At 39.2% G+C, this 27,740-nt stretch overlaps 1 protein-coding gene across 2 annotated transcripts; it reads right to left on the bottom strand.

Moving 5' to 3' along the window:
* Positions 1–19,248: 19,248 nt before the first annotated feature.
* Positions 19,249–25,154, bottom strand: LOC128667010 (RING finger protein 225-like). 2 transcript variants are annotated; one of them, XM_053721869.1, is made up of 2 exons: positions 24,786–25,154; positions 19,249–23,979 (listed from the first exon to the last, which is right to left on the bottom strand). In XM_053721869.1, exon 2 carries the CDS (start codon positions 23,953–23,955, stop codon positions 23,320–23,322), a length of 636 nt encoding a protein of 211 aa, XP_053577844.1. In that variant the 5' UTR covers positions 23,956–23,979; positions 24,786–25,154; the 3' UTR covers positions 19,249–23,319. The 2 variants fall into 2 exon arrangements, with proteins under 2 accessions (XP_053577844.1, XP_053577845.1); XM_053721870.1 differs by lacking the exon at positions 24,786–25,154 and adding an exon at positions 24,521–24,700.
* Between the last annotated feature and the right edge of the window lie 2,586 nt (positions 25,155–27,740).

Here is a 27,740-nt window from a genome sequence, read left to right as displayed (position 1 = left end):
TTAGTACTGTATTGGTTTTACAAAACAGACCTCAGGTTTTCGATTATGACAGTGTTAGGATATCCCCTTAGAAGTTAATAAGGTTTGCATTAGAATGATATCCCCTAGTAACAAGCAGGGGCCACTCTTGGGCCCCTGGATGCAGTAATGACCTTTAAGGGGAATAACTGGGGTAATAGGATTGATTGGGTCACTCTTGGACCCACAGTAATATTAATAACAACAGTTAATTAGCAACAATAACTAAAACTTATAAGAGAACGCTGAGGGCTCAATTTATCAGAAACAATGTTAGCTGGATGATAGATAGTTACCAGGGTTGAGAACAATACAAGCATGAGGGTTATAACTACTTTTGGAGTAAGAGGGAACCCAGCTGGGAGAACCTAGGGTGGTCCCTGTTTTGCACTCTTGGCAGCAGCATACTCTGGTATGATGTAGTGAAAGGCATTATATGTTAATACAACAACGCATACCAAAACTGTTAGTTCAACTACTGCTATATATCATCGGTTAAGTGAAACAAAAACAAAAAACTCCCTGTATGTAAAGGATATATGAGCATAGGATAAAGTGGGTTAGTTTCATATACAGAAAAAAGGGGAGAGAAAACTTTATATAACACGCTAGTGACAAAAAGCATCAAGCAGTAGTATAGTAACATGGAAAACATATGGGGGCCCTTGACAGAGAGTCCATGTACAAATACATTGTCAAGTCCATTCAAGAGTCAAATTAGGCCAGTTCAGGGCACTCTGTATAATGTTCATTTAGATCTGTCTCAGAATGGCCAGGACTATTGAAAACCAGCAGTCCAATGCATGAAAGGAAAAATAAAAAAAACAAAAAGATACCGCTTTTGGAGAGTGACGGCTGCAAACTAAAGTGATTCATATATTCACCCCACACCAACTCTGTACCGGACTACATGTAGCAGCAGGATAAAGGAGACCGTCATTGTGGCACATTCTCCCGTTAATGACAGATTATCTGGGCTCACACTGTAGTTCCAGGCCCCGGTAGTCAGCTGTGCGGCTGTCGCAGGAAGATCTGCAGACACGTAAGGAATGGCGTGGTAGGCACTATCTTTTCCCACCAGAGCCATCTCCGGTGCTATATAAGGCCTCTCCTGCATAGTGGTCATCCTGCAATCCAGGTTCGAGATGGACAGGGTAGCCGCTGGAGCCCGCCGGCTCCTTACATCATGGGGTATGAATCTCTGTGCAGCACGTCGGTCGCTTCTGTAGGAGCCGCCATTCGATTTGGAGGTATCCGTATAGGGGGAACAAGTGGCTCTTGGGCTGGCAAATCGTCCCCTCTTAGGTTATCCCGTTTCCCGGTCTCCATTAAGGTAGGTGAGTGTCTTGTAGACCGCTCATAGCTTTGGGATTTGGACTGTCAGTCTGGGCTCAAACGAAGCGTCCCTCTCTGCCTCCTTAGGACCACAGTCTCCCCGCCGGTCTCCCCCCTGGTTAGTAGCTGAGGGTAGGTAAAGCCCTTTTTGCAGAGTTATTTCAAAGGCAGCCTGGTAACCATCCAAAAGATTGCTGAGCTCCGTTAGCATAGAAACCGTTGTGTACGTGTTGAGCTTAGATTAGGACTGTGCACTCAAGGCACAGCTCGTTATGGGGACAGGCTGAGGCTTCTGTTATAGGGGAAGGCCTCAAAGTAAAAAGTCCGGTACCGAGGGCAGTGAAGCCCAGTCACCTTCCAAAACCCTATTTCTGGAATGTAGACCTCTTCAGACGAGCCTCTCTACTGTTTTAAACAAGGTCTCGATAGAGATGTGGCTTTTAATTAGGAAACAGTGAAAGAAGCTTGAGGAGCTGAAGCTCAGTGCGACCTACAAGATGGCCGCCGCCCGGGTGTCCCCCCAGAGAATGTTTTTAACATCTAATAGTGTAATACATTTGTTTTTATATGAATTCCTCCATGTGCCACTTAAAGGGATAATAAATCCACATGTTTTCCTTTCATGATTCAGATAGAGCATGCAATTTTAAGCAACTTTCTAATTTACTCCTATTATCAATTTTTCTTCGTTCTCTTGCTATCTTTACTTGAAAAAGCAGGAATGTAAGCTTAAGAGTCGGCCCATTTTTGGTTTAGCATCTGAGTAGCGCTTCCTGATTGGTGGCTAAATGTAGCAAACCAATCAGCAACTCTACCCAGGTGCTGAACCAAAAATGGGCTGGCTCCTTACCTTACATTCCAGCATTTTAAAATAAAGATATCAAGGGAACGAAGAAAATTTGATAATACGACCAAATTAGAAAGGTGCTTAAAACTGCATGCTCTATCTAAATCATGAAATAAAACATGTGGGTTTAGTGTCCCTTTAATGTGGAATTGCCCAACGATAAACAAATTTTGGAGAATGACGGAGTACTGGATTCGCAAATTACGTAGTCCTGAGATATCCCTGACTTGGCGTTTGATAGTGACATTGATAGGAGATTAACAAAGTTGCAGACACAGCAAACTGACTAACACTATCCTATTGATGGCAAGGAAATCGATACTAACACAATGGATAATGAGTAAGCCCCCTACCATTAAAAAGTTAAAAAAAATCCCTATATCAACAATTGCGAATTTAACAGGCAGATGTTAGGGGAGATGTAGCTAAATGGGAAATGGGAGGTGCTTATACTGTCTCAACCAATACATGTACACAACATATTATAGCTCCTTTCTCATCCTCAGCATACATATTGGAGGAAATGGAGATGATGATTTTTTAAAAAGTGAATGTGTGGGTAATGTTGATATATGGACTGAAAAGGGAGAAAAATCTTTATTAAAAAAATTGGGGGAGGGGGAAGACTCTAACCTATTTAAGTTAATTTAGTTAAAGGGACAGTCTACACCAGAATTTGTATTGTTTTAAAAGATTTATAATCCCTTTATTACCGATTCCCTAGTTTTGCATAACCAACACATTTATATTAATATACTTTACCTCAGTGATTACCTTGTATCCAAGCCTCTGCAAACTGCCCCTTATTTCAGTTCTTTTGACAGACATGCATTTTTGCAAATCAGTGCTGGTTCCTAGGAACTCCACGTGCGTTAGCACAGTGTTATCTATATGACACACATGAACTAATGCCCTCTAGTGGTGCAAAACTGTCAAAATGCCCTGAGATTAGAGACGGCCTTCAAGGGCTTAGAAATTAGCATATGAACCTCCTAGATTTAGCTTTCAACTAAGAATACTAAGAGAACAAAGCAAAATTGGTGATAAAAGTAAATTGGAAGATGGTTTAAAATTGTTTAAAATGACATGCCCTATCTGAATCATGAAAGTTTATTTTGAACTAGACTGTCCATTTAAGTTTATTGTTAAGTTATTTTGTTTTGTTTAGTTTTGTTAAAGAAAAAATGCGAGGCCGATGATGTGGACATAATGTTCTGAAGGATAACGCAGTATTGTAACTGTTGAACATGAAAATGTTAATGTCACTGGTCTTGCTGAAAAATAAAGTATTTTTTTTTAAAAAAAATGTATTCTCTATCTAAATCAAGAAAAATGTTGGGTTTCATGTCCCTTTAACTCCCTATATATTTCTTTCTTATGCTTAATTATTAATCACTAAATTAACAAATTACTTTTTTTTTTACAGTACTGTCACTTTAAACAGTGTAAAATAATGATTGCCCCAATTGTATACAATGTATCTCTATAAACAAATGCTTTGTTGCTTTGTGGGATTAGGAAGATTTATACCTTTAGTACTTGGGGGTGGGGAAAGGGATTATTTCAGTAAACGTCTCATTAGGTGATATCCTGCAGTTACTGTTGTATTTTCTTATCTTTTAGTCTCGCCTCTAGGTTACTGCACGCTGTCTCCCTCCCCCACTCGCTCTCATATCTGTGCTGTCTGCTTTCCCTTGTTTTACAGGTGCAGATAAGAAAATATCTACTTCTATAGCAGCTTATGAGCTGATAAAAAATACACACCCCCCTGCTTTCTTAGTTAACCCAATAAGTGCTGAGCTATTTCACACCCCCTGTGGCTATTTCTGGTCTTTTGAAGTCATTGCATTTTATTTTCTGAGGTACCCACAAAAATCCTACCTTTTAGAAAATAACTTTTAGTGTCTAGAAATACACAAATACAGGAAATCCCACTATACATAATGTAAAATAGTCACATTTTTATGTCTATTTCAACAGTATTTCAAAATAAACTTTATATTTTTATGATCAATTTACTTTCCCCAAACATCAAAATTTAGTATTGTATATGGAAAAAAAACTCCTGAATATTACTACATGAAATATATATATATTTTTTTAGAGCAACTAGAGCTGCTGATTGGATTAGTGGCAGTTTCTGCTCGTGACCAGCAATTACGGTTGCCACCTCGGCCATATTTTCCTGGACACTTATGAGTTACACATGCTGCAGGGTATGCAGAGGGGAACATGAATTGCACTCCTGCACAGCACATGAATAGTAATTCTTGACAGCACTATTCATGTACTTCCCTGCACACCCTGCAGCATGTGTAACTCATAAGTGTCCAGGAAACCATGGCTGAGGTGGCAACCCTACCAGCAATGCCCTCGTGGTCTAGAGCGGAACTTTAGAGGGCCATAAAACACTAAATAAATGCTAGATAGAATGATGCATTCAAAGAAAAGATTAGTCTGAGAATAACATGTAGATGTATTTTTTAAAGTTTCATTAGTTGTTTAAATATTGATAAAATAAGTGTAAAGTTTTAGTGTCTATAAAACAATGGGAGCTGCCATGTTGTAACTTAGGTTACCTGTACTGTGGCCAATTAGAGACAGTTATAAATAGGGCACTAGAGTGTGCAGCCAATGGCTGTGAGGAATAGAACAGTGTTCTACACTTCCATTTCTAACAGGAACTGAAAAGCTCACAATTTCAGAATGGAACTACAAAAAAGGGGGAAAATAAATAATGAAAGTATTTTGCAGAGTTTATATATATATATATATATACAATTTATCGTTTTATGTTACCATCTCAAAGTGTTTAATGTCCCTTTAACTTAGTGATTAATTACCACATCGCATTACAACTTAACTAATGTTAAAATGACACACTCTAACAGATTAGAGCATACAATGTAAACACTATAATAGTCCATTAAAGTGCCATAAAACAGGTTGAGATCTGTCCATACCCTAAAGGGGCTAATTAATTAAAAATAGTTTGCATAAAAAAATTGTTTAAAAATTGCTGGCAAGTATTTTAAAATAATTTTTAAAAATAAGCAGAAATACCTAAATAGCCATGCTGTCTGGAGTGGCCTGCTCCACCCCCTTATCAGTGTTTAGACACAGGCATTGTATTTCAACTGAGTTCACAGCTTCTAGGCAGCTCCAGCAGATAATCCCTATTCACTTTTGCATTCTACCAAAAGAACAATAAACATAGATACAGCCATAAAGGGAAATGGGTGAGGGGAGTTAGAGCTGTACAATTCAGAAACTAAAAAGAAAGGGTTAATAATGCCAATTTTTTTACTAAAAAAGAAAGGGTTAATGGTGAGGCACTGCAGTATAAATTTGCAGGTAAAGTATTTAAAGTACATATTATTATATTTTTGTCTCTATCCCAACTTGTTTTATGTCCCTTTAAGTGTAGTAAAACAGCTTTGCATTCATATTTTATTATTTATTTTGCCCCATTTTCAAGTAATTTAAAGGATCATTAAGTCTGAGTTTTCTTATTCTGACAACTGGGAGAGCACCTGACAGACTTCCCAAACCTAAGGCCTAGATTTAGAGTTTGGCGGTAGCCGTGAAAACCAGCGTTAGAGGCTCCTAACGCTGGTTTTAGGCTACCGCCGGTATTTGGAGTCACTCAAAATAGGGTCTAACGCTCACTTTTCAGCCGTGACTTTTCCATACCGCAGATCCCCTTACGTCAATTGCGTATCCTATCTTTTCAATGGGATCTTCCTAACTCCGGTATTTAGAGTCGTTTCTGAAGTGAGCGTTAGAACTCTAACGACAAAACTCCAGCCGCAGAAAAAAAGCAGGAGTTAAGAGCTTTCTGGGCTAACGCCGGTTCATAAAGCTCTTAACTACTGTACTCTAAAGTACACTAACACCCATAAACTACCTATGTACCCCTAAACCGAGGTCCCCCCACATCGCCGCTACTCGATTACATTTTTTTAACCCCTAATCTGCCGACCGCCACCTACGTTATACTTATGTACCCCTAATCTGCTGCCCCTAACACCGCCGACCCCTGTATTATATTTATTAACCCCTAACCTGCCCCCCTCAACGTCGTCGCCAGCTACTTACAATAATTAACCCCTAATCTGCCGACCGCAAAGCGCCGCCACCTACGTTATACTTATGTACCCCTAATCTGCTGCCCTTAACACCGCCGACCCCTATATTATATTTATTAACCCCTAATCTGCCCCCCTCAACGTCGCCGACACCTGCCTACACTTATTAACCCCTAATCTGCCGAGCGGACCTGAGCGCTACTATAATAAAGTTATTAACCCCTAATCCGCCTCACTAACCCTATCATAAATAGTATTAACCCCTAATCTGCCCTCCCTAACATCGCCGACACCTAACTTCAATTATTAACCCCTAATGTGACGACCGGAGCTCACCGCTACTATAATAAATGGATTAACCCCTAAAGCTAAGTCTAACCCTAACACTAACACCCCCCTAACTTAAATATAATTTACATCTAACGAAATTAATTAACTCTTATTAAATAAATTATTCCTATTTAAAGATAAATACTTACCTGTAAAATAAATCCTAATATAGCTACAATATAAATTATAATTATATTGTAGCTATTTTAGGATTAATATTTATTTTACAGGTAACTTTGTAATTATTTTAACCAGGTACAATAGCTATTAAATAGTTAAGAACTATTTAATAGTTACCTAGTTAAAATAATAACAAAATTACCTGTAAAATAAATCCTAACCTAAGTTATAATTAAACCTAACACTACCCTATCAATAAATTAATTAAATAAAATACCTACAATTACCTACAATAAACCCTAACACTACACTATCAATAAATAAATTAAATACAATTCCTACAAATAACTACAATTACATAAACTAACTAAAGTACAAAAAATAAAAAAGAACTAAGTTACAAAAAATAAAAAAATATTTACAAACATAAGAAAAATATTACAACAATTTTAAACTAATTACACCTACTCTAAGCCCCCTAATAAAATAACAAAGACCCCCAAAATAAAAAAATGCCCTACCCTATTCTAAATTAATAGAGTTAAAAGCTCTTTTACCTTACCAGCCCTGAACAGGGCCCTTTGCGGGGCATGCCCCAAGAAAATCAGCTCTTTTGCCTGTAAAAAAAAACATACAATACCCCCCCCAACATTACAACCCACCACCCACATACCCCTAATCTAACCCAAACCCCCCTTAAATAAACCTAACACTAAGCCCCTGAAGATCTTCCTACCTTGTCTTCACCTCAACAGGTATCACCAATCCGTCCTGGCATCCGGTGCTGAAGAGGTCCAGAAGAGGCTCCAAAGTCTTCCTCCTATCCGGCAAGAAGAGGACATCCGGACCGGCAAACATCTTCATCCAAGCGGCATCTTCGATCTTCTTCCATCCGGTGCGGAGCGGGTCCATGTTGAAGCAGCCGACGCGGATCCATCCTCTTCTTTCTGCGTCTCCCGACGAATGACGGTTCCTTTAAGGGACGTCATCCAAGATGGCGTCCCTCGAATTCCGATTGGCTGATAGGATTCTATCAGCCAATCGGAATTAAGGTAGGAATATTCTGATTGGCTGATGGAATCAGCCAATCAGAATCAAGTTCAATCCGATTGGCTGATCCAATCAGCCAATCAGATTGAGCTCGCATTCTATTGGCTGATCGGAACAGTATTTATCTTTAAATAGGAATAATTTATTTAATAAGAGTTAATTAATTTCGTTAGATGTAAATTATATTTAAGTTAGGGGGGTGTTAGTGTTAGGGTTAGACTTAGCTTTAGGGGTTAATCCATTTATTATAGTAGCGGTGAGCTCCGGTCGTCAGATTAGGGGTTAATAATTGAAGTTAGGTGTCGGCGATGTTAGGGAGGGCAGATTAGGGGTTAATACTATTTATGATAGGGTTAGTGAGGCGGATTAGGGGTTAATAACTTTATTATAGTAGCGCTCAGGTCCGCTCGGCAGATTAGGGGTTAATAAGTGTAGGCAGGTGTCGGCGACGTTGAGGGGGGCAGATTAGGGGTTAATAAATATAATATAGGGGTCGGCGGTGTTAGGGGCAGCAGATTAGGGGTACATAAGGATAACGTAGGTGGCGGCGCTTTGCGGTCGGCAGATTAGGGGTTAATTATTGTAAGTAGCTGGCGGCGACGTTGTGGGGGGCAGGTTAGGGGTTAATAAATATAATATAGGGGTCGGCGGTGTTAGGGGCAGCAGATTAGGGGTACATAAGGATAATGTAAGTTGCGGCGGTTTACGGAGCGGAAGATTAGGGGTTAATAATATAATGCAGGGGTCAGCGATAGCGGGGGCGGCAGATTAGGGGTTAAGAAGTGTAAGGTTAGGGGTGTTTAGACTTGGGGTACATGTTAGAGTGTTAGGTGCAGACGTAGGAAGTGTTTCCCCATAGGAAACAATGGGGCTGCGTTAGGAGCTGGACGCTGCTTTTTTGCAGGTGTTAGTTTTTTTTTCAGCTCAAACAGCCCCATTGTTTTCTATGGGGGAATCGTGCACGAGCACGTTTTTGAGGCTGGCCGCGTCCGTAAGCACCGCTGGTATCGAGAGTTGCATTTGCGGTAAAAATGCTCTACGCTCCTTTTTTGGAGCCTAACGCAGCATTTTTTTGGACTCTCGATACCAGAGTTAATTTTATGGTGCGGCCAGAAAAAAGCCTGCGTAGCGTTAACAACCCATCTACCGCCAAACTCCAAATCTAGGCCTAAGTTTGCCCCTGTCTGTCCCTAACTGGCTTCAGCAGAGATTATCACATAGGTGAACTGTAAACAATGGTGATTTTACTGACCTAATGACAGTGGGTTAGCTGTGTCTAATTCTAGATTTGCTCCACCAAAAAAGGGAAATAGTGGAGTGGGACTAGTGTGGCAGTTGAAAATAATTGCAGCAAGCAAGGTGCTGTTGCATTTAAAAAAATAAAATAATCAAGCTCAGCCATTGTTAAAGGGACATGAAATCCAATTTTTTTTCATGATTTGGATAGAGCAAGCAATTTTACACAGCTTTCCAATTTATTTATTTTATCGAATTTGCTTTGTTCTCTTGGTATCTTTTGTTGAAAAGCATACATACGTAGGCTCAGGAGCTCGGAGCTCGATTCTGATTGGTGTCTGCGCATATATGCCTCTAGTGTTTGGCTTACCAATGTGCTCAGCTAGCTCCCAGTAGTGCATTGCTGCTCCTTCAAGAAAGGATACCAAAGTAAAAAAGCAAAATTTATATTAGAAGTATATCGGAAAATTGATTGCATATGTGTGCTCTATCTGAATTATGAAATAAAAATGTGGGTCTCATGCCCCTTTAAAGGGACAGTCTACACCTTAGTCATCTTAAAGTCTTACCTTAGATTCAGCTGCAAATAGCCTCCTGCACCTTTTCTATATATTTCAGCAGTAACAGTAAAAAAGCTATTTTAAAATGAAAATGGTTTCTGGCCATTGTGAAATGGCTGCCAAGCTCCACCCACTGATGACATCACAATCTAGGCTGCATTAACGTCTTCACTAGTTACAAAAGACTTACTAATTGTATTCAACAGAATGTCAATGTTATTCAGCAGAGAGCATAGATGCAGCCCAGATCATGATGTCATAAGTGGGCGGAACTTGGGAGCCATTTCAAAGCTGTGCTGTGCACGCCGCAAGAGTGTTCGGGTTTCGCCTGAACTAAAGCTGGCAACTCAACCTGGGATCCTTTGGTCCCACCTGGTCCAATCATAGAACGAGCCCTGTTTGCATATCCGCAATGTTTTATTAGCTTAGAGAAATAAAGATCTCTTAAAACAATAATCTACCTCAAAAATGCACAAACTGAGGTTAATGTTTAATTCACAACAAAACAAATTCACATCCCTAATATGCAGCGGCAGCTCCAGAACTTTTAGCCACACAGTCAAAAACAGGGGGCTTTGTGATGGAGTTTATGCACTTGTTAGCAACGGTTGTGGCTAAAACACCTGAACTCAATAATTAGTAGGGGTCTTATAGTCTACCTCCCAACATTTGAATCTACAGAGTCTATAAGGTAATAATGTTAGAATGCATTGTGTTGCAGTTGTTAGCAGTTAAAGTCAATTAATTAAAAAAATATGTAGCAGGGTTTGCCTTGATAGGAGGTAAGGAAGGAGGGGAGGAAGGAGAAGAGGGAGGGAGGGAAAAAGTACAGAAGGGAGAGAGGAGGGAAGGAAGAAGGAAGGGAGGAGGTGAGGAAGGAAGGAGGGAAGGAAGGAGGGGAGAAAGGAAGGAAGGAGGGAAGGAAGGAGGGGAGAAAGGAAGGAAGGAAGGGAGGGAAGGAAGGAGGGGAGAAAGGAAGGAGGGAAGAAGGGAGGGAAGGAAGGAGGGAAGGGAGGAGGTGAGGAGGGAAGGAGGGGAGAAAGGAAGGAAGGGAGGAAGGAGGGAGGGAAGGAGGGGAGAAAGGAAGGAAGGGAGGAAGGAAGGGAGGGAGGAAGGGAAGAAGGAGAGAGGGAGGGAAGGAGGGAGGGAGGAGGTGAGGAAGGAAAGAGGGAAGGAAAGAGGGAGGGAAGGAAGGAGGGAAGGAAGGAAGGGAGGGAGAAAGGGAAGGAAGGAAGGAAGGAAGGAAGGAGGGGAGAAAGGAAGGAAGGGAGGAAGGAGGGAGGGAAGGAAGGAGGGGAGAAAGGAAGGAAGGGAGGGAGGAGGGAGGGAAGGAAGGAGGGAAGGGAGGAGGTGAGGAAAGAAGGAGGGGAGGAATGAGGGAGGGAGGGAAGGAAGGAGGGGAGGAAGGAAGGAGCGGAGAAAGGAAGGACGGGAGGAATGAGGGAGGGAAGGAGGGAAGGAAGGAGGGGAGAAAGGAAGGAGGGAGGGAAGAAAGGGGGGGGAAAGGAAGGATGGATGGAAGGGAAGAGGGATGGGAGGGAGGAGGGAAGGAAGGAGGGGAGGTGGGAGGGAAGGAAAGAGGTGAGGCGGGAAGGAGGGGTGGAGGGAAGGAAGGAAGGAGAGAATGAGGGAAGGAAGGAAGGAAGGAAGGAAGGAGGGAAGGAAGGAAGGAGGGAAGGAAGGAAGAAAGGAAGGAAGGAGAGAATGAGGGAAGGAAGGAAGGAGGGAATGAAGAAATGAGGGAAGAAAGGAGGGAGGGAAGAAAGGAAGGAAAAAAGGAAAGAAGGAGGGGAGGAGGAAGAAAGGAAGGGAGGAGGGAAGAAAGGGGGAGAGAGTGAATAGTTAAGGAAGGGAAAGGAAGATGGAAAGTCTAATCTGAGAGAGAATGAATATTAGAGTGAGAGAGATATATTTGGGAGAGACAGCAGGGAATGAAAGAGGGATGGATAGATAGCTACATATAACATAATTTATGCTTACCTGATAAATTTATTTCTCTTGTGGGATATTCTCATTCCCAACAGGAAGTTGCAAGAGGACACCCACAGCAGAGCTGTCTATATAGCTCCTCCCCTAACTGCCATATCCAGTCATTCGACCGAAAACAAACAGAGAAAGGAGAAACCATAGGGTGCACTGGTGACTGTAGTTTAAAATTAAAAAATACCTGCCTTAAAATGACAGGGCGGGCCATGGACTGGATACACCACAAGAGAAATAAATTTATCAGGTAAGCATAAATTATGTTTTCTCTTGTAAGGTGTATCCAGTCCACGGATCATCCATTACTTATGGGATACCAATACCAAAGCTAAAGTACACGGATGAAGGGAGGGACAAGGCAGGTACTTAAACGGAAGGTACCACTGCCTGTAAAACCTTTCTCCCAAAAATAGCCTCCGAAGAAGCAAAAGTATCAAATTTGTAGAATTTTGAAAAAGTATGAAGCGAAGACCAAGTCGCCGCCTTGCAAATCTGTTCAACAGAAGCCTCATTTTTAAAGGCCCATGTGGAAGCCACAGCTCTAGTAGAATGAGCTGTAATCCTTTCTGGAGGCTGCTGGCCAGCAGTCTCATAGGCTAAGCGGATTATGCTTTTTAGCCAAAAAGAAAGAGTGGTTGCCGAAGCCTTTTGACCTCTCCTCTGTCCAGAGTAGACAACAAACAAAGCAGATGTTTGACGAAAATCTTTAGTAGCTTGTAAGTAAAACTTTAAAGCACGAACCACGTCCAGATTGTGTAATAGACGTTCCTTCTTTGAAGAAGGATTAGGACACAAAGACGGAACAACAATCTCTTGAATGATATTCTTATTAGATACCACCTTAGGTAAAAACCCAGGTTTGGTACGCAGAACTACCTTATCTGCATGGAAGATCAGATAAGGAGAATCACATTGTAAGGCAGATAACTCGGAAAACTCTACGAGCCGAGGAAATAGCTACCAAAAAAAGAACTTTCCAAGATAAAAGTTTGATATCTATGGAATGAAGAGGTTCAAACGGAACCCCCTGAAGAACTTTAAGAACCAAATTTAAACTCCATGGTGGAGCAACAGGTTTAAACACAGGCTTCTAACTAAAGCCTGACAAAATGCCTGAACGTCTGGGACATCCGCTAGACGCTTGTGCAAAAGAATAGATAGCACAGAAATCTGTCCCTTTAAGGAACTAGCTGACAATCCTTTCTCCAATCCTTCTTGGAGAAAAGATAATATCCTTGGAATCCTGACCTTACTCCATAAGTAGCCCTTGGATTCACACCAATAAAGATATTTACGCCATATCTTATGATAGATTTTCCTGGTGACAGGCTTTCGTGCCTGAATTAAGGTATCAATGACTGACTCGGAGAAACCACACTTTGATAAAATCAAGCGTTCAATCTCCAGGCAGTCAGCCTCAGAGAAATTAGATTTGGATGGTTGAAAGGACCTTGAAGTAGAAGGTCCTGTCTCAGCGGCAGAGTCCATGGTGGAAAGGATGACATGTCCACCAGATCTGCATACCAAGTCCTGCGTGGCCACGCAGGCGCTATCAAGATCACCGATGCTCTCTCCTGCTTGATTTTGGCAATCAGACGAGGGAGCAGAGGAAACGGTGGAAACACATAGGCCAGGTTGAAGGACCAAGGCGCTGCTAGAGCATCTATCAGCGTTGCCTTGGGGTCCCTGGACCTGGATCCGTAACAAGGAAGCTTTGCGTTCTGGCGAGACGCCATGAGATCCAGTTCTGGTTTGCCCCAACGATGAACCAATTGTGCAAACACCTCCGGATGGAGTTCCCATTCCCCCGGATGAAAAGTCTGTCGACTTAGAAAATCCGCCTCCCAGTTCTCTACACCTGGGATATGGATAGCTGATAGGTGGCAAGAGTGAATCTCTGCCCAGCGAATTATCTTTGAGACTTCCAACATCGCTAGGGAACTCCTTGTTCCCCCTTGATGGTTGATGTAAGCCACAGTCGTGATGTTGTCCGACTGAAATCTGATGAACCTTATTGTCGCTAAATGAGGCCAAGCCTGAAGAGCATTGAATATCGCTCTTAGTTCGAGAATGTTTATTGGAAGGAGTGACTCCTCCTGAGTCCACGATCCCTGAGCCTTCAGGGAGTTCCAAACTGCACCCCAACTTAGAAGGCTGGCATCTGTCGTTACAATTGTCCAATCTGGCCTGCAAAAGGTCATACCTTTGGACAGATGGACTCGAGATAGCCACCAGAGAAGAGAATCCCTGGTCTCTTGATCCAGATTTAGTAGAGGGGACAAATCTGTGTAATCCCCATTCCACTGACTGAGCATGCAGAGTTGCAGCGGTCTGAGATGCAGGTGTGCAAACGTCACTATGTCCATTGCCGCTACCATTAAGCCGATTACTTCCATGCACTGAGCCACCGAAGGGCGAGGAATGGAATAAATAACACGGCAGGAATTTAGAAGTTTTGATAACCTGGACTCCGTCAGGTAAATTTTCATTTCTACAGAATCTATCAGAGTCCCTAGGAAGGAAACTCTTGTAAGGGGGATAGAGATCTCTTTTCCTCGTTCACCTTCCACCCATGCGACCTCAGAAATGCCAACACTATGTCCGTATGAGACTTGGCAATTTGGAAGTTTGACGCCTGAATCAGGATGTCGTCTAAATAAGGGGCCACTGCTATGCCCCGCGGCCTTAGGACCGCCAGAAGCGACCCCAGAACCTTCGTAAAAATTATTGGGGCTGTAGCTAGCCCAAAGGGAAGGGCTACAAACTGGTAATGCCTGTCTAGGAAGGCAAACCTGAGAAACCGATGATGATCTTTGTGTATCGGAATGTGAAGATAAGCATCCTTTAAATCCACTGTAGTCATGTATTGACCCTCCTGGATCATAGTTAGGATGGTACGAATAGGAATTTGTTTAAGATCTTTAGATCCAAAATTGGTCTGAAGGTTCCCTCTTTTTTGGGAACTACAAACAGATTTGAGTAAAATCCCTGTCCCTGTTCCTCCTTTGGAACTGGATGGATCACTCCCATAACTAGGAGGTCTTGTACACAGTGTAAGAATGCCTTTCTCTTTATCTGGTTTGCAGATAATTGTGAAAGGTGAAATCTCCCTTTTGGGGGGGGAAGCCTTGAAGTTCAGAAGATATCCCTGGGATATAATTTCCAACGTCCAGGGATCCTGAACATCTCTTGCCCACGCCTGGGCGAAGAGCGAAAGTCTGCCCCCTACTAGATCCCTTATTGGATAGGGGGCCGTTCCTTCATGCTGTCTTAGAGGCAGCAGCAGGCTTTTTGGCCTGCTTACCCTTGTTCCAGGTCTGGTTAGGTCTCCAGACCGTCTTGGACTGAGCAAAAGTTCCCTCTTGTTTTGCATTAGAGGAAGTTGATGCCGCACTTGCCTTGAAGTTTCGAAAGGCACGAAAATTAGACTGTTTGGCCCTTGATTTGGACCTATCCTGAGTGATATCAGCAATAATCTCCTTCAAACCAGGCCCAAATAGGGTCTGCCCCTTGAAGGGAATGTTAAGCAGCTTAGACTTTGAAGTAACGTCAGCTGACCATGATTTAAGCCATAGCGCTCTGCGCACCTGGATAGCAAAACCAGAATTCTTAGCCGTTAGTTTAGTCAAATGAACAATGGCATCAGAAACAAAAGAATTGGCTAGCTTAAGTGCTCTAAGCTTGTCAAGTATGTCATCCAATGGAGTCGCTACCTGTAGAGCCTCTTCCAGAGACTCAAACCAGAACGCCGCAGCAGCAGTGACAGGAGCAATGCATGCAAGAGGCTGTAGGATAAAACCTTGTTGAATAAACATTTTCTTAAGGTAACTCTCTAACTTTTTATCCATTGGATCTAAGAAAGCACAACTGTCCTCGACAGGGATAGTAGTACGCTTTGCTAGAGTAGAAACTGCTCCCTCCACCTTAGGAACTGTCTGCCATAAGTCCCGTGTGGTGGCGTCTATTGGAAACATTTTTCTAAAAATAGGAGGGGGAGAGAACAGCACACCTGGTCTATCCCATTCCTTAGTAATAATTTCTGTAAACCTTTTAGGTATTGGAAAAACATCAGTACACACCAACACTGCATAGTATTTATCCAGTCTACACAATTTCTCTGGCACTGCAATTGTATCACAGTCATTCAGAGCAGCTAAAACCTCCCTGAGTAACACGCGGAGGTGTTCAAGCTTAAATTTAAATGTAGAAATATCAGAATCAGGTTGCATCATCTTCCCTGAGTCAGAAATATCACCCACAGAAAGAAGCTCTCCTTCTTCAGCTTCTGCATATTGTGAGGCATTATCAGACATAGCTCTTAAAGCGTCAGTATGCTCTGTATTTCGTCTAACTCCAGAGCTATCTCGCTTTCCTCTAAATTCAGGTAGTCTGGCTAATACCGCTGACAGTGTATTATCCATGACTTCCGCCATGTCTTGTAAAGTAAACGCTATGGGCGCCCTAGATGTACTTGGTGTCATTTGAGCGTGAGTCCCTTGAGCGGGAGTCAAAGGATCTGACACGTGGGGAGAGTTAGTCGGCATAACTTCCCCCTCGTCAGATTTCTCTGGTGATAAATTTTTTAAAGACAGAATATTTTCTTTATTGCTTAAAGTGAAATCAGTACATTTGGTACACATTCTAAGAGGGGGCTCCACGATGGCTTTTAAACATAATGAACAAGGAGTTTCCTCTATGTCAGACATGTTTATACAGACTAGCAATGAGACTAGCAAGCTTGGAAAACACTTTAAATGAAGTTAACAAGCAAATATAATAAACGGTACTGTGCCTTTAAGAGAAACAAATTTTGTCAGAATTTGAAAAACAGTGAAAAAAGGCAGTAAATCAAACAAAATTTTTACAGTGTGTATAATAGGCTAACAGAGCATTGCACCCACTTGCAAATGGATGATTAACCCCTTAGTTAAAAAACCGGATCAAAAAAGCAATCTAGACGTTTTTTAACAGTCACACCAAACTGCCACAGCCTTGCTGTGGGCCTACCTTCCCAACAAAACGATTTTGGAAAGCCCAAGAGCCCTTTAGAGATGTCTTATAGCATTCAGAAGACCCTTGGAGGAAGCTGGATGTCTCAGTCTGTAAAAGTTACTGCGCAAAAAAGCACTAAATTAGGCCCCTCCCACTCATTGTAACACAGTGGAAAGCCTCAGGAAACTGTTTCTAGGCAAATTTAAGCCAGCCATGTGGAAAAAACTAGGCCCCAATAAAGTTTTATCACCAAAGTATATATAAAAACGTTTAAACATGCCAGCAAACGTTTTATATTGTAAATATAAAAGAGTATTACCTCAGAAAGTAAGCATAATACCAGTCGCTATTAAATCACTGTATTCAGGCTTACCTTACATAAATTTGGCATCAGCAGCATTTTCTAGCATTCACATCTTCTAGAAAAACTTAACTGCACATACCTCATAGCAGGATAACCTGCACGCCATTCCCCCGCTGAAGTTATCTCTCTCTTCAGTCATGTGTGAGAACAGCAATGGATCTTAGTTACAACCTGCTAAGATCATAGAAATCACAGGCAGATTCTTCTATTTTTCTGCCTGGAACAAAATAGTACAACTCCGGTACCAATTAAAAATAATAAACTTTTGATTGAAGTAAAATAACAGCTACATTTCACCACTTCTCTCTTACTACCTCCATGTTTGTTGAGAGTTGCAAGAGAATGACTGGATATGGCAGTTAGGGGAGGAGCTATATAGACAGCTCTGCTGTGGGTGTTCTCTTGCAACTTCCTGTTGGGAATGAGAATATCCCACAAGTAATGGATGATCTGTGGACTGGATACACCTTACAAGAGAAAAATATAATTATGACTTTTCTGTTCCATTAGCAATTGTTTTGTATACAAAATATTTCTCTCATATACATACAGTATATACAAAAAAACGTTTTTTGTATTGTTATAGAATAAAATATCTGGCAAGTGTAGACATTTTTAAAACAGATTAATATCTCGTTTGCTACAATTATATTAAATAGCCTAACTCCACCCACCATTTGCCTCGTTTGAAAGAGCCAATCCAGGCTTGAGTCTGCAGCTTACAAGGTTAATCCATGTCATATTGTTAGTGTAAAGTGTTTTGCAGTTCTTATCTGTTAAAGACAAGTAGGGAAATATATGTAGCAGGGTTAGCCTTGATAAGTCTGCAGTGTGATTGTTCTGCTCTGAGAAAGGGAAAATCCACAATTTTCAGAGATACAAAAAAGAGGGCAAAGTTATTTTACTACTCATTACTAATTACTAAATAACAATTTCAAAGTGTTCACTGCCCCGTTAAAGGGACATAAAAGTCAAAATTAATTTTTATGATTCAGATATAACATGCAGTTTTATCCCTTTACCTCAATCCAACATGGATCTACATCATGCGGTGCAAAGCCCAGCGTACCGCATATCACAGATCTACGTCAGACATCTTGGAAGTCTCGGATGTCAAGTGATAACAAGCCTACACTACAGAAAATAAGTTTTAAAGGAAGAGGGAATGATGGATCCCTATGCTACAGAAAAATAGGAAATTAGAGGGGGTCCCTATAATACGAAGACGGGGTGAGAGGGGATCCCTACAGTACAGAAAAAAATATTAATAAATAAATCAAATTAAATTAAAAAATACTACAATCTGGGTGCCTTCTGACAGCTGCCAGTACTTAAGATGGCTCCTACTAGTGGGAGGGCGGAGGGTTAGAGAGCTCTTTGGGAGGGATCCCTACAGTGCAGAAAAAAAGCCCTTAACTACATAATGGCAGACTGTTTGCCAGCACCTAAGATGGTGGTGAGGAGTGTGGGTTGGGGGGCAGAGAGGTGTCAGGTGGGAGGGTAATCCCTACACTACAATGCTATTACACCTACCAGCTAACTAATCAACCCCTTCACTGCTGGGGATTTCAGACGTGTGGTGCTCAGCTGCAATAAACGGCCTTATAATTACCAAAAATCAATGGCAAAGTAATGCATGTCTGCTATTTCTGAAAAAAAAAAAAAGGATCACAGAGAAGCTTTTACAACCATTTGTGTTATGACTGTACAAGCAGTATGTAAACCATTTCAGTGAGAAACCTAGTTTGTAAAAAAGTTAATTTTTTTTATGTGATCGAATTTGGTAGCCTAGATCAATACCTTGTGTTGTCTACTAAAAAAATATATTGTTTTGATAGGTAAATAAAAAGAACAATGCTCTATTTCTGTTTAAATGGAGTGATGCCCAAAATACTGGAGAATTTTTAGCATTTTTGCTAAGTTCTTCTCTTCTCTTTCTAATTTACTTCTGTTATCTATTGTGCTTTGTTTCCTTTATTGATAGTATACCTAGATAGGCTCAAAAAATCACTATGGAGAGCTCACTGCCGATTGATGGCTGCACATATACGCCTCTTGACCTTGGCTCACCTTGCGTGTTCAGCTAGCTTCAGGTAACGCATTGCTTCTCCTTCAACAAAGGATACAGTGAGAATCAAACACATTTGATAATAGAAGTAAATTGTAACGTTGTTTAAAATGATATGATCTATATGACTCACAAAAAAATAAATACATTTGGGTTTCATCATGTCCCTTTAAATGACAATGATAGTGAGGGATACAATCATAGAATAAAATAGAGTGCTAACTAGCTGTAAGAAATGAGCACACAAAATTCAGAAATAATTAAAAATTCCCTTTAATCCCCATGATAAATAAAAGTAATCTGTACACATACTATAAAGAGCTGTCAGTGAGCTTGTTCTCATGACTCAGCTCTTCATTCCAACAGCCTCTTGATGACAAAACAATCATCATAAAATTATATTAATAACAACAGATTCCCAGGTCTGCATTCTATAAATACATTTTTTATGAGGTCACAACGCTTTTATATAAGTGTCAACAAGAGTTTTAATAGGTCATTTGAGCATGAAATCACTAAAATAATATTTAAAAAATTCAGACAACATTTTTAACATTTTTTTGGTTTTAAGTTTCAACCACAATTTAAAAAGTGCCCTTTCATTTTTATTGTTATTTCTGATATATTTATTGATATAGTAAAATCATACTTTGCTTTAAAAAGGGCTATGAAAAAGTTCACATTCATTATTAAAAAATTGTTGACTGCAGTCATACGTTCTAAATGGATATCCAATGTTTTCTGAGTATTTATTTTTTGCAAGTAAATTTTAAATGATATTCAAATATTGACATTTAAATGTTGATTCTCAAAAGGGCACGAGTTTCAAAAACTCTATGTATGAGTAGATTATAATTATATTATAAGATTATAAATCAATCAGAATTTTGGTTTGAGAGCTGTTTATCGTACTATGCAGAGTTCTATATATCATAATAAAATGCTCAAAAAAATGATAATAAAATATAAATGTTATATATATAAATGTCTCTCTATGCAAGCGTTTGTTTTTTCAATATCAGACTTCTATTCAATATTAGTTAACCAAAAGTCAACATTTGAAAATAAATTTCAAATGTTACCATTAGTCTATTTATACAAGTGTATGGTAGAATAAATTTGAATGTCAAAAAAAACATTGCATATGTCGATTTTTTTTTTTTGTCTATATCAAGTCACAGTTGTTTCAAACTGAGAAATTAATTCCCAGCATCCCTTGTATCAGTTATGGCTAAAAATCACTCAAATACTGATCTCAAAAATGACCTGCACCCTTACCAACACTATTTTTAATCCTAACTCCTTTTTCACAGTAGCACCTTTGAGCCAGCGTAAACCAATATAATATTTACTCTGTTAATAGATACTAATCAATGAAACATATAAAATCATTTTTCAATAACTAATTTTTAACCTCATTGTGCCTTAATTGATAATGCAAAATTAAAAATATTTTAAAGGGACATTAAACCCAATATTTTTCTTTCATGATTCAGACAAAGAATACAATTTTAAACAACATTTCAATTTATTTCTATTATCTAATTTGCTTCATTCTTTAGATATCCTTTGCTAAAGAAATAGCAATGCACATGGGTGAGCCAATCACATGAGGCAAATATGTGCAGCCACAATCAGAAGCTACTGAGCCTATCTAGATATGCTTTTTAGGAAAGTATATCAAAAGAAGGAAGCAAATTAGACTATAGAAGTAAATTAGAAAGTTGTTTAAAATGGTATTCTCTATCTGAATCATGAAAGAAAAACTTTGGGTTTAATGTACTTTTAAGTTGAAAAGAATAAAGGATTTTTTTTTTTATATCAAATGTGAGGTAGATTTTTCATTGAGCAAAGCAGTGGATACCTTTACGTTAATTGTTAAAAAAAATTATTAGTTTACGTTTTCCGATTGTTTATAGTAACATTAAATTCCCAGGTTTAGCATTGTCAGAAGTGCAATATTTGGAGCTGAGTTACACAAAAAGGTGCTAAAACTATTATCTCCTCCAAGCCCCAATTTTTTTTTCTAAAAGAGGGATTTTGACACCAGCACCTCTACCTAACAGCAGTTACAATGTAACAAGCTTGTTAAGAGCCATATTACGAATGGAGCCCTATCTTAACGTGCGCCCGCAAATTTGCCCGTTTACTGGTGCACGTTAAATAACCTGCCATTACAAGTGGCTGGTTAAAGTAACTGCGAGATTGGGGTTTCACTTTGCACTAAGCGCAATTAACCAGAGGTCAGACCTCTGGTTAAAAATAAAAAGTTGCCCCGATTGCCCCCAAAATAAAGATGACAGTATATGAATATAAAATATAAACATGAGCATCTTTATTATTATTATTTTTTTTTTTTTAAACTGTACGAAGCAGTTATAAGGAGTTATAGTGAGGGGATGTGGGGTGTGCCTTTACATAGAGGTCAATGGGTGATGGTGTTTTCACTATAAACATATATGTATATGCATATATATTTATGTGTTAATATGTGTATATAGATATATATTTATGTGTTTATATGCTTATATACATATATATTTATGTGTTTATATGTGTATATACATATATATTTATGTGTTAATATGTGTATATACATATATATTTATGTGTTAATATGTGTATATACATATATATTTATGTGCTTATATACAACTATATTTATATATTTATATGCTTATATACATATATATTTATGTGTTTATATGCTTATATACATATATATTTGTATTTATATACATATATATTTATGTGTTTATATGCTTATATACATATATATTTATGTGTTTATATGCTTATATACATATATATTTATGTGTTAATATGTGTATATACATATATATTTATGTGTTTATATGCTTATATACATATATATTTATGTGCTCTTATACATATATATTTGTGTTTATATACATATATATTTATGTGTTTATGTGCTCTTATACATATATATTTGTGTTTATATACATATATATTTATGTGTTTATATGCTTATATACATATATATATATTTATTGCTATCCAAAGCTGCACAATTTGTCCCCTGCACTGCGCTAGGTTGTTTGCCGTGGCTGCTGCCATGAAATTGAGGCTCCCATTGGAGACTATGGAAGTGCGCTCTCATGAGCACTTGGCTTTCGGGAATGAGAACGTGAGGTTGTGTTCGCATTGCGCTGTACTTGTAATACCAGTGCACATTTATGTGCGATGGTATAACTAAGTGGAGCGCAAATATTGCGTAAGCGCAATATTGAGCTCCACTCGTAATCTGCCCCAATATTGGCAATTTCTTTTTGTTTTTAAATGGACATTAATCTTAAAATGTAATTCTCCCTAATAATTATTTGAAATTAAATAACATTGCACTATATATATATATATATATATATATATTCCTGATTTGCTTTGCTTGCTTTTACTGTAAAAAAATATGCTTTTCCACACTCCCTAAAGAGACTGATCAGAATTCTATTCTTAAAGTGACATGAACTCCAATTTTTTTCATTAAAAAAAACTTTACGAATTACCTCTATTATCAAACTAACTTTGTTCTTTTGGTATTCTTTGTTGTAGAACATACCTACCTAGGCAGCGTGCACACGTCTATATTGCAAATTTGCAAGAATGTTTTTAACAATGTTATACGTTGTACATGACTGCTGCTAGCTAGTGCTGCTCAAAAGTGCATAACATTTTTTTAAAGCATTCTTGCAAATTTTCTGCTATATATTGCTTCAGACATGTAAACACTATCTACCTAGATATGCTCTTCAACAAAGAAAACCATGAGAATATATCCTATATTTTAAAAAAAAACAACACATTTTCAATTTCATATCCTTTTAACTATGCAGCAAATGAACTGACCCAACTTCATATAATATACATAGTGATTGCTTGATCAGTGCACTAATTTTAAGAGCAATATTTTTCATTGATTTCACTTAAACTTAGAGCTTACTTAGCCAATTGTTATCACATACTAGACATCTTTCCAAAGATTCATACATTCAAGGAGTTAGTAAAGTATTATTAAGAAATGAATTGATACCACCCATCCAATTAGACCATTAAACTACATAGAATTTTCATTGACACTTTTTATAATAATCGACAATGTTTTCTAATGAAATGAGACAGTTTTGTAGTTCAAGAGACAGTTTTTTTTGTTTGAATGAACCAGCATTACAAAGCTTGGGAATTATTTCAGAATATGGGAAGAAGTTTACAATAAATGAGACCATTCTCTTGTAGAACAAGGTAGTCAAAATGTCTTGATTAAATACACACACAAAATCCTTCCATTAAAAGGTGCTGGTTATTTCCATCTAATTATGTCCTGGTCCTATAGAGTTATTTACAGCTCCACTGGTAATGTTGACCCCATTAGGGCCCGGTGGATTGTTCCCTCCTCCACCAATCATTGAAAAAGGAACTAGGTAGAATATGTACACCCCAGCCAAAACAAGAGCTATGGTAAGAAAAACAGCTGCCCCAATTGATCCATAAAAAAGACAACCACCATTCCTGAACAATGATCGTAGATTTCTGGGAGATCGGGCAGGAGGTGGAGGACGCCCCAGATCCACACTGAGGCTGACCGTGCTGACATTAAGAGAGTTCTTCTTTTCGATATATAATAGACCACGTTGTCGACTGAATCTTAAGCTGGGAATTGGACAGCTAGGTGTTTTGTTCAAACTCTTCAGGAGGTCTTGGTCAGTAGACAAGGCTGGTGGACCCTTCTTAGGTGGCAGTGGTGTTGGCTTCCGGCATATAGGGCAGGGGATAGACTCGGGTTCTGTAGACCCCACAGTAATACGAGAAAGACACTCCAAACAGAAGACATGACCACAGGTGAGTATCTTCGGGAGATGAAAGAGGGCATCATATGGTGTGAAGCAGACAATGCATTCAGAGATACCATCCCCTTCAGACAACGGATTTGGGGGCTCATCTGACATGGCAGAGTCAAGGACATGTATAATCTGGAGAACCAAAAACAAAAAAAGAAAAACAAAAAAGAAAGAAAGAAAAATATAAAAAAAAGCAATAAAAGAGTTAATTATTTACAAAGGAAGTGAAAGTTCACCTTCATACAAGGAAGAAAGTGGGTTATGGAATAAAAGTGAGTGTAATGTAAAAGCTAAATGTAACAGGAAGGATTAAAAAACAAAAAAAAAACAAATAAATAGTGTAGAGAAGAAACCTTGAGTTTTACAGAAGATAATAGAGCTAATAAAATATTAAAGGGATATAAAAGCACAACATGTGTGCAAAGGGATTAAACACATGAGCAAAGTCAGCTCCAGAGTAATAGTGCACTACTAGGAGCTAGCCGAACAATCACCAGCTAGCTCCCAGTAGTCTAGGATATGTACATATTATTTTTCAACCAAGGATAACAAGAGAACAAAATAAATCTGAAAATAGAAGTCAATTTAAAAATGTTTTAAAATGATAGGCTCTGTCTGCATCAAACTTAAATTTAACTTTCTAACCCTTAAAGTAGAAAAGTTTCCCACTTACATAAAACAGGCAGAGTTCTGAACATGCCAACAAGAAAAAAGATTAATCTAACCTATACCTTGTTCTTACCCCCTTATCGTCTAAATGCCATTACTCCTCCTCTCCCCCCCCATATTAGCATTGGCACAATGTTCATATCATTATCTCTTGGTGTATCTGGTACTCCCTGCTCGGCACACATTGCTATCTCTCTATCTCTTGTGCAGTTTTTTCTCTCTCTTTTTCTCCTAACACAAAAATAGAAACATAAATATATAATCTTTACCTCCCTGGTTCACATGAATATCTCTTCTTAAACTCTCTCTTTTCAGTGTTCACGTAGAAAGTCTCTCTTTGCTTTCATTCTTTCTGTTATTCTTGGGTGCTCTTCTCTCCCTGAGATTTGAGAGTCCTTTCCCTCTATGTGGTTTTGTTTTTCACCTTTTCCCCTACATCGGCCAGTTCTTAGATTGTCAAATCTGGCCCTAGGCAGATTAGAGAATCTGGCTTAACCTGTCTGTCTGGATGTCTCACCTACAGCAGGTATGGAATGATGTTGCTTAGTACACTCCCTCTTTGCAGGTGCATTGATAAGAAACACACAGCTCATACTGAGGTTTTTTTTTCCAGTGACGCAAGTAGATCAAAAAGGTTGTATAAGTTTATTCTTCCCTGTGCAGGGTGACACAGACAGAACAGAGCTATGAATTTGTCCTCCTTCTACAGGGTGACACAGATGGAAAGGAACTGTGTGTCTGTCCCTTCCCCTGCACGTTAATAGAATAAACTGGGAGAAAGGAACTATACACGTCTGTGTAGTGTGACACAATGACAAAGGCAGAATGGAGCTATTAACCTTTCACTTCCTCTGTAGGGTGACAAAGTGACACATGCAGAAGGGAGCTATAAGTCTACCCTCTCCCTGCATGGTGACACTGTGACATAGACAGGAGGGGGCTATGAGTTGGTCCCTCCCTCTAGAGGGTGACACAGTGACACTGCCAGAAATAACTTGTCTCTATTTACTCCCTTTGCAGAATGACATATATAAGATGACAATCTCCCTGCAGGGTGACAAAGGCAGAATGGAGCTATGAGCATTTCACTTCCCCTGTAGGGTGACAAAGTGACACAAGCTATAAGTCTACCCTCATCCTGCACAATGACACTGTGACACAAACAGGAGAGGGCTATGATTTGGTCCCTCTCTCTAGAGGGTGACACAGTGATACTGACAGAAATGACATGTCTCTGTTTACTCTGTCTACAGAATGATGTAGACAAATCAGACATATGAATATGACAATCTCCCTGCAGGTTGACCGGCAGAAGGAAGCTATCAGTCTGTCTCTCCCCTTGCAGGGTGACAAAGTGACAAAGAAGAAGGGAGTTATGAATCTACCCTCCCCCTGCACTGTAAAACTGTGACACAGACAGGAGGGGGCTATAAGTTGGTCCCTCCCTCTAGTGGGTCACACAGTGATACTGACAGAAATGACATGTCTCTGTTTACTCCCTTTGCAGAATGACATATAAAGGGGACAATCTCCCTGCAGGGTGACAGACAGAAGTGAGCTATGAGTCTATATCTCCCCTTGCAGGGTGACAAAATGACACAGAAAGAAGGAAGCTATGAATCTACCCTTCACCTTGTAAGGTGGCAATAACCACCACACAAACAAAAGACACCTATTTTATTGAAAACATGTTTTAATATGCTAATTTATAAAATGACAACAGGTGACAAAGTGTTGATCAATGGAAAATGCAAACAGGCTATGTCTCTGTGATTACATTGCAAAACGAGCAGTGACAAATAAAAAGTCAGAACAAACAATGAATAAGCAGGATCCTTCTATAAACAGAACTTACACTATAAATTAAAAAACAATAGAATTAACAGGATTCTAAAGAGGGGGAGTTTGTGGTTTTAATGGGGAAGGTTGTAAAAAGTGTAAATACCATCAGGAAGGCTTATTGGAACAGTGATCTGTATCATGATCGCGTATATGCTCTCCTGAGTTTTGAGGTTTTTTAACCCTTTAAGGACAGGGGAAGATTATACTTTAAGAACAATTTTTTTTTATTAAACTATAATTCCTAATTCCTTTCATATTCTTACACCATTTTCCCTCCTACCAGGTGTAAATATTTTTTTCTACTCACACACACAGTTATGGATACAGATAGACACACACTACATCATATATGGGTATCTGTAATTCATTGTATGGGGTCCTGGGGTTGGCAAGCACATTAGCTGGCAGTCTGCGGCTGCCACTGTTCGTTACCCTGGTATTAGCACTGCTCATTGTATAAAACTGAAGGCATGCTAGTATTATCACCAGGGGTTAGACATCATCACTACCAGAGGTAGGCTAGAGAGGTCACCATTACCCATGGTCAGAGTGTATACAGCCTTCTTACTCCTGCTTAACCCACACACTATTCCTTTTCCACAGGGAATCTAACAGGTATCTAAACCTGTGAGAGCAAAGCCAGCTGCTTCTGAGTATGGGCCCAATAGAATTAAAAAAAAAAAAAAAAAAATTTTTATTTTTTTTAAATGCATGGGGCAAATTGGGACAGATGGCTAGCAACCCGGGACAGGGGGACAGACCCCTAAAATCGGGACTGTCCCGCAAAAATTGGGACAGTTAGGGGGTATGCACCTAATAACTCTTAAAGTAAACCCCAAACTTAAATATAAATAATAAAATATTTAAATGTGAGTTTGTATACTACTACTAAACTGTAGGAAAGTGTTATATTATTGAACAAGTCCCACAAGGGTAGGTGAAAAGAACACAAAACAAGAAACAAACAAAAAAAAAAACCCCTCCACTAACCGTTCGGCCCAGGATACAGCCACTCCCCCCTTAGGTTAGCTTCTAATAAGTAAATTGAATTTTTAAAAGGAGAAATAACTAGTTTTGAGTTTTAATGTCTAGTGCTTTAATATATTTTCCCCATTTGGTGAAAAAAAGATTAATATTAGATTATTTTTCCCTCTGTACTTGGACCTGCTCTAGAAACATTTGGTGTAATATACTATTTTTAATTTCTGAAAAATGTAGGCTCTTTAGCAGACTGCCAATTGTTTAATATTATTTTCCTATCCATTAAAATGAATGTGTTTATTAATAAAGTATTTTCACCAACTTCCTCCTTAATTGTTAAGAAAAACACATTCTGAAAGTTCAAATATACAAACTGATTCAGAATTTTTGAAGCCCAAAAT

Source organism: Bombina bombina, chromosome 7 (genome assembly GCF_027579735.1).
Source record: "Bombina bombina isolate aBomBom1 chromosome 7, aBomBom1.pri, whole genome shotgun sequence".
Lineage (NCBI taxonomy): Eukaryota > Metazoa > Chordata > Amphibia > Anura > Bombinatoridae > Bombina > Bombina bombina.
The sequence above is the reverse complement of the archived record's forward strand: the minus strand, read 5'-3'. Positions and strand labels throughout refer to the sequence as shown.